Consider the following 8,030-nt stretch of genomic DNA (forward strand, 5'->3'; position numbering starts at 1 on the left):
GGAAAACCAGAAGATTTTTAAATTTGTTACAAAATATCAAAATTTACTGGGATTTGATTTAAGTTAATGTTAAATGTCTGTAAATAGGTACATAAAAATATTTTATAATAATTTTTACAAGAATTTTTATTTTTTAAAACCATAATATTATAGAGAGTTTTTTCTACAGTAAATTATATCTTTATATATATAATTCTACTGTACGTGTATTTTGCTTGAACTCTTCCTAAACGGTTTGACTCGTTTGAATGAATTTTTTGTATGCGTTTGGGTGACGCCCCGGATTGTTTAGATTCTCAAATCATCTTCCTAGGTCAAACCAGGGGATGTCCTCATATGGGTATTTAGAGATTTACGGTGGAAATTTTTGTTTATAAATGTGGTTGCCATGGGTTTTAAAACTATTATAATAATAATTATTGGTTGCCGTAAAATCAGTGTATTTATTCAATGCATCAAATTTTTTTGTACTGTGTTTTGATATTATATGTATTGCAATTACCTAAATATTGAGCGTCTTATACTCACATATAAGTTACGTACATAAAACAATGCCACATCTTCGTGGACGAGGAGGAAATATTGGTCGACATTTGTAAATTTAAAACATAATAAATTACAGATTGGTGAAGAGGTTCTTAATAAATATAAAATATTTTGTGATAATATTGTAACACAAAAAAATACAAACACTAATAAAGTGTTTTAATTATAAAGTATATATTTTCTATACTTAAAGTTACTTATATTTTTGGTTTAAGTATAATTCAAATTTAATTTTTAACTATGTACTTATATATGTACCTATTAATATAAAAAATGTAAATTCCTGGAACTGGAAATTTTATACTTTTATCATTTGTAAACAATTTTATATTTTCAAACCTAATAAAGTATTAGAATAACACTCAATTTCAGTATTGTGTAATGTATTATTATTAAAATCATTAAAAGCTGCATGTATGTTTTCATATAACTATGCATTACGCACAATCATTGGTAGTCGTTTTAGATTATTTGATTAATTGCATAAAATTATATTTTTGGGTTACTCCCACATACTATCATGAACAAAGATTTGAACAAAATGTTTAGAATTTATAGTGTTTACTAATGAGTAATCAGACTATTCAGAATTCAGAAAACAACAATCATAGGTAAAAATATCATCAGTTCTTTGGTGCATGGAAGAAAACCCAAACCAAAAAAAAACTTAGACCAAATTCTAATTTCAGAATTCTTTATTTATTTCGAAGACCCAAGCTTTGAATTTTCTCAAACCACAATTAACCTAAGTTAAATTTGCAACATTTTATTTTTGAATTTAGAAAAACCACAAAAAATTCATGAAATGCAGCTTTTTCAAAATCAACTAAGAGTGTTGATGGAGAAATTCTAAATTATATTTTTCACACAATGTTTTGTATTCTACTCTCAGGCTTAATGGGCAAGTTACTGATTTTCTTTTTACTATTTAGTTAAGTTAAGACGTGTTAATAAAAAATTATTTTTTGGTTGACTTATGTTAAAAGTTAGTACATATGTTTTTTAACTTTTTAGTAGTGAGTGAAAAACAAATATTACCATAATTATAAATTCATGAAATTGCGTCAGAGAGGAGTTCTGGGGGTGTTCCTATGGTAACATACCAAAATTATAAAAATTTACCAAATTTACGTAAATTTTTCTCTGTAAACTGCAGGGTAGTGCGTACGACGACTGACGAGTGTGTTGTTAGTAGAACCGAAATCACAATATATAAAAAAATCATGCAGGTGGATAACGCACTGATGTACATTAGGTGTCTAGAGAGTCATACTGTAATGAGCGTGTTAAATTTGAATTCAATGAAACAAAATCATTGTTTCATTTGATTCTGAGTGGGTCGGTCAGCTTATTAAGTAGGTATAATTTATAATACTACTGTGATTAAAGTAATTTAATTTATCATAAGCATTAGTACTACAGTATAGATCAAATTAGTTTTTTGCCGAAAAAATTGCATTTGAAAATGTAATTGTGTGTAAAAAATATCAAAAAAATCAAGTACCCAAAAACAACATTTTTAAATTACAACAAAACAACTAAAATCGTTATCAATATAATTGTTTAAATATATAATTTTGTCTAAATTTGAAATAAAATTGTCTATAAAAAACTGTATTAATATATTTTTTAGACTTTTTTTTTGGCTACAGTATGAATTAGGTATTTATATTGAACCTTGTTTTAAATTTTTAATCCTTGTAATATAAATTATAACCTACAAAATAATTTAGGTACAAATTTTAAATATGATAAATGTTGTCGAAATTTGAACTTAAAATAACTATAAATAGAAATTGGGATTACCTACATTTTTTAAATATTTTTAACTGCTATTTTAGTAATGCATGACGATCCTTGTATTCAATTTTCAAGCTTATTGACCTGACGAATAACATTCTACTGAGATTGGACATTGAAAATGTATGTAGGCATCTCAAGACGGGCCAAAACATTTCAAACATTTTATCATGTAGTATATAAAATGATAAAATAAATTTTTGGAGTAAATTTCAAGTATTTAGGTTATTTGTTTTGAATTACAACAAAATAAGAAAATTGATCCATGAGAAATCGAGTGAATAATAATAATAAATATTAAATAATCAACATATGTAGCTTAGTGAAAAGTATAAATTAACAATAGTTATGTAGAAAATAGGAGATCGAACAGAACATCAATTTGAGCAATTGTCAAACAGATACACAACCAAGATAATGAAGGAGGTCAGCCGAGCGCCCACATTATTCCGAGCGTAATCTTTTAAAACGCTGTATGAATTTTAATTTTAACTTTAAATATAAAAACCACATCATACATGCAAATCACATATTATATACTTATGATGACAGGATATGGATGATATATAACATTCATATATATATGCACGACACATAAACTATAAACAATTATATCAAAATATATAGAAACGGCAATACCTAGGCGTGCAGATTACAGATAACGACTTTCCACATATCCGTGTGGTAGGATAGTAGGAAGACTTACAAAACCAGACCTGAAACGGCTTAGATTCAGACGTGATTGACCATCGTACATGTGAGCACCTTCGCGAGATCCAATTTGTCATCTTGGATTTGTATTTTGTATTTTTGCTGAAACAAATTTTAAATAAACACTTAAACTTTCAACAAGTCTATATTTTATCAAACATCCTAGGTTATCCCTCACATTAACGGTCTTGCTACCTGCATCCGATAAGCTAGGTAATTAAGGCAATTTCTAGATTATTACAGTCAGAAAAAATGAACTGCTAAAGACCATAAAAATTTAAATTGACTTTCCAGTAGATATTCTTTTTTTGTTTAAGGTAGAAATACGTATAAGAAATCTCGTATTAATTTTTCAAATTGAAATTAAGCCATTTTTATGAATTTTTTAACTCAAAATAATTTGCATATTTTTGTGATTTTGACTAATTTTATCAAAATTCAAATTTCAGATGCTCATAAAAATCATTGTGAATTTACGCTCAACTTTTTTTTTAATTACCACTAAGAAGAATTGACGAGGAACCTTGTATTAGGTTAATAAGTTAATATAAAAAATTTGAAAATGTTGTAGTGTATAGAAAACGCTAATATAAACATGCAGTTGACATTTCATTTACCTACAGTAAATTTTTCTCATAGTTACACCAAAACCAAAACTTAATTAGGTCAAAAACCGATTTCACGTAAAAATTCCTGTTTTTCAGCAATAAATAAATGTGGAAATTCAGTTGTCACGACAATTGACGCGGTCCCGGGCAAATGCCATTTGAATTAAAATGATATTTTCCCGCCACCGTATCCTTGTTCACCACAGGCCAATCGAACGCTGAAACAGTGCCGCTGCTTATGACGGGAGGGATGCGCGGGGACGACTCGGTGACGGCAACAGGTTCGCTAGTACCTACAGAGCGAGCGCTCCGATCAGTTTCGTAGGATACGCACACGTGACCGCAGCCCTCCGTCCGTATTCACCCTCCTTACCCTAACGGTATTCAACTATTGTCGTTTTTCGACGAGTTCGTTGTTCGGATAAGTGCGATATTTTGAATATTTGTCGTCCGTGCTACTGTTTTGATACTTATCACTAATGACGCGTATTTTTTTTTTAAATAAGCCAACGCAGCTCTACTGTCGTTGACGACCACGTATAATTCGCACCCTTACTCGAGTGTGTGAATCAGCTTCCGAAGGTAACATCGACACGGACACGCGAGACACGTACGTAGTAAAGATGGATACCACGCTCGGCCACAACTGAGGTAGGTCGATTGATATATCGTATTGATTTATCGCCGGACATTCCACTGTTCTGCAAACTGACGTGTGTTTATAGGTTTCTAGATTATGTCGAATAAGAGTGCATCGGCAGCGGCCGCAAACCCTAATAATGATTTTGAAGTCTCTCAGCCTCCCGAAAATACCGTTTCGGCAATGGAGTTCAGTCCGGCCACGATGTGGCAAACCTATCTCATATCGAGTGGTTGGGACAATACCGTAAGACGAACATACAAACGTAAAACGATGTAGCAAGTTGAGATTATTTTCTGTTCATCTTAGGTACGTTGTTGGGAAGTCGGACAGAGCGGCCAAACCGTGTCAAGAGCCATGCAATCGATGTCCATGCCAATTCTGGACGTCTGCTGGAGCGGTGACGGTACAAAAGTTTTCATGGCGTCTTGTAACAAACATATGAATTGCTGGGATTTGAATAGTAATCAAACAATGCAAGTGGCAACTCACGATGCACCTGTGAGCACTTGTCATTGGATCGAAACACCTTCTTACACTTGCATCATAACGAGCTCATGGGATAAAACATTAAAAGTGCGTCAAGATCATTTTTTATAAATATATAGATGTTGTGTTTCATAATTATATTATTTTTTATTATAATTTTATATGGAAAATATTTAGAACAAAAAATTGTTTTTATTACCAACATTAATTTAAAATAGAGATGTATTCCATTAGTTATTAAATTGTTCGATAAATAATTTACCCAAATATAATGTTTATTCAGTATAAAATAAAATAAATATAATATTATCTAAATATTATTGTATTATTTTTATTTCTTTTTATTTTATAGTTTTGGGATCTTAGAAGTTCAGCTCCCATGATGACCGTTAATCTACCTGAAAGAGCTTATTGTGCTGATGTGGTAAGTTTATGACATCAAATTTTACTAAAATATGTGACTAAATAATTAATTTGTTTGTTTATTTACAACTGTATTTTTTAACCATAATTTTACTAGTATTGTTAATTGTTTTATTATTTAGGTGTATCCTATGGCGGTTTTCGGTACGGCATCAAGGGATTTCGTTGTTTATAATCTAGAAGGAACTCCGTCATTGTTGGGCACTATTGTATCTCCAAGTGCAAATCAACATCGTTGCATTGCAATAGTCAGGGATAAAGTTACAAAATCTCCTACTGGTTAGTAATATTATAAAACCAAATATGGACAATAATATGCAAGTGTAGAAATATACGGTTTTTTATTTTAGGTTTTAGTTTTGGGGATGCCTCAGGACATATAGGTATTTTTTTAAACATAAATAACCAGCAAGGTCGAAGAGAATTTTTTTCATTTAAATGTCATCGTCGTAATATCCTGGAAGCACGTACCACGCAAAACATTTATGCCGTATGTATTTGTGAACACAAACTATTTTATATTTCTATGTAACCTACCTACTTATTATTTTAACAGGTGAATGATATTAAGGTTCATCCAGTCCATGGTACACTAGCATCTGCAGGATCTGATGGCACATATGCATTTTGGGATAAGGAAATACGTACAAGATTAATGGTATCCAATATACTGGACCAACCAATCACAAAATGTTGTTTTAATAGCAATGGTCAAATATTTGCTTACAGCTCTGGATATGACTGGTCAAAGGTTACTCTATTAATTACTAAGGTTTAAGGTTACCATTTGCCAAATTATTAGGTATTTAATAATTAATACTTATTGACAACTATGATAATACATACCGGATGATTCATTTAACGTAACTTCATTACTCATTATTCAAAAAAGTACTAAATAATTGAAATAAATAAAAACTTACTTCTTACTCAATTTATTTTTAATGATAAACACTGTATTTGTTATTTGTTTAATTTTCAGGGGCATGAGTATTATAATGCAACTGTAAAGCCGAGGATATTCTTAAGACTATGCTTTGAGGAAATGAAACCCAAAATGGTACCTAGCTTAGATTAATTATACGTTTTTTAATGTATTGATTAATTGATTACATTTTTATTTTATGTTTAATGTACATTATTGTGTTATTTTTTTAATGTATTCAGAGTACACACTCTCTAACAATAATATAGAATATAGACAATAGTGTAAAGCATAATTAGTTGAATACTAAATATTTGTTTGCAATTTACCTTCATAATATCAAAATTTTAAACATAAACAATAAACATACCTATTACAACAGAATCAATACGATATATTTTGTTTTATTAATTTATTTATTTTTATGGTATAACTTAGAAAAAAAAACACTATGGTATGGCTTTTGTATTTATTATTATGTTTTTGGTTGGTATTTGGTAGAATAGTTTATATTATAAAATCAACCACTGATAGTGTAGTAAACCTACTACATAACATTAAAGATACGTGTTGAAGTACACAGATATACAGAAGTTAAAGGTTAATAATAATAAGATCGGATATGTATAATATAATAATACGTATAATGATACGATGTACAATAGCGTAACGAGGCGTAATATAAATCAATGACTAACTATGTATACCCGGCTACACTACACAAGACATATATGCTGTAGTATTATAAAAATGGATAGTCAGCGTCTGCTGAACTACAGTGTGAATACACTGTATCATTTAAAACTTATTGAACATTTTCACGTTCGCTTACCTGGTTAACTTTTTTTTTAATTTATATCAGTTCATTATTATTTATTTGTAACTATAAAATATTAAAATTAAAAAATCACTTTTTATTTTTTGTTATTAAATTAATAATTAAAATTTAAACTAATATATATGGAAAAATAACTAACACAAAGATTGTGAACTGTAATAAATAAAACTAAAACACTAGAGTTGACTTTATTTTGTTTTTTGTTGTTGATGTTATAGGCACCTAACCAAAATATTTAAATTCCAACAAAAGCACTGACGGAATAATTATATTACACCCATGGAAAATGAAATATTTACTGAAATTAATTAAAAATGTAGAAACAATTATAAATTGTCTATTAAATTAAAATTTGTTTTATCCTTAAAATATTAGTAGGTAATGTTAAACTTTTGAAGGCTTTGGGGCACCAGTTAAACTTCTCTAATTATTAAAAATACAAAATACAAATTCAAGATGACAAATTGGATCTCGCGAAGGTGCTCACATGTACGATGGTCAATCACGTCTGAATCTAAGCCGTTTCAGGTCTGGTTTTGTAAGTCTTCCTACTATCCTACCACACGGATATGTGGAAAGTCGTTATCTGTAATCTGCACGCCTAGGTATTGCCGTTTCTATATATTTTGATATAATTGTTTATAGTTTATGTGTCGTGCATATATATATGAATGTTATATATCATCCATATCCTGTCATCATAAGTATATAATATGTGATTTGCATGTATGATGTGGTTTTTATATTTAAAGTTAAAATTAAAATTCATACAGCGTTTTAAAAGATTACGCTCGGAATAATGTGGGCGCTCGGCTGACCTCCTTCATTATCTTGGTTGTGTATCTGTTTGACAATTGCTCAAATTGATGTTCTGTTCGATCTCCTATTTTCTACATAACTATTGTTAATTTATACTTTTCACTAAGCTACATATGTTGATTATTTAATATTTATTATTATTATTCACTCGATTTCTCATGGATCAATTTTCTTATTTTGTTGTAATTCAAAACAAATAACCTAAATACTTGAAATTTACTCCAAAAATTT

At 29.4% G+C, this 8,030-nt stretch overlaps 1 protein-coding gene across 1 annotated transcript; it reads left to right on the plus strand.

The window, feature by feature from the left end:
• The first annotated feature begins 4,132 nt into the window (after positions 1-4,132).
• LOC132935357 (protein Rae1-like) lies at positions 4,133-6,513 on the plus strand. Its single transcript, XM_061001883.1, has 8 exons — positions 4,133-4,316; positions 4,391-4,551; positions 4,615-4,881; positions 5,147-5,218; positions 5,340-5,496; positions 5,568-5,707; positions 5,774-5,968; positions 6,200-6,513. Exons 2-8 carry the CDS (start codon positions 4,402-4,404, stop codon positions 6,293-6,295), a joined length of 1,077 nt encoding a protein of 358 aa, XP_060857866.1. The 5' UTR covers positions 4,133-4,316; positions 4,391-4,401; the 3' UTR covers positions 6,296-6,513.
• The last annotated feature ends 1,517 nt before the right edge of the window (positions 6,514-8,030 follow it).

This window comes from Metopolophium dirhodum, chromosome 1 (assembly GCF_019925205.1).
Source record: "Metopolophium dirhodum isolate CAU chromosome 1, ASM1992520v1, whole genome shotgun sequence".
NCBI lineage: Eukaryota > Metazoa > Arthropoda > Insecta > Hemiptera > Aphididae > Metopolophium > Metopolophium dirhodum.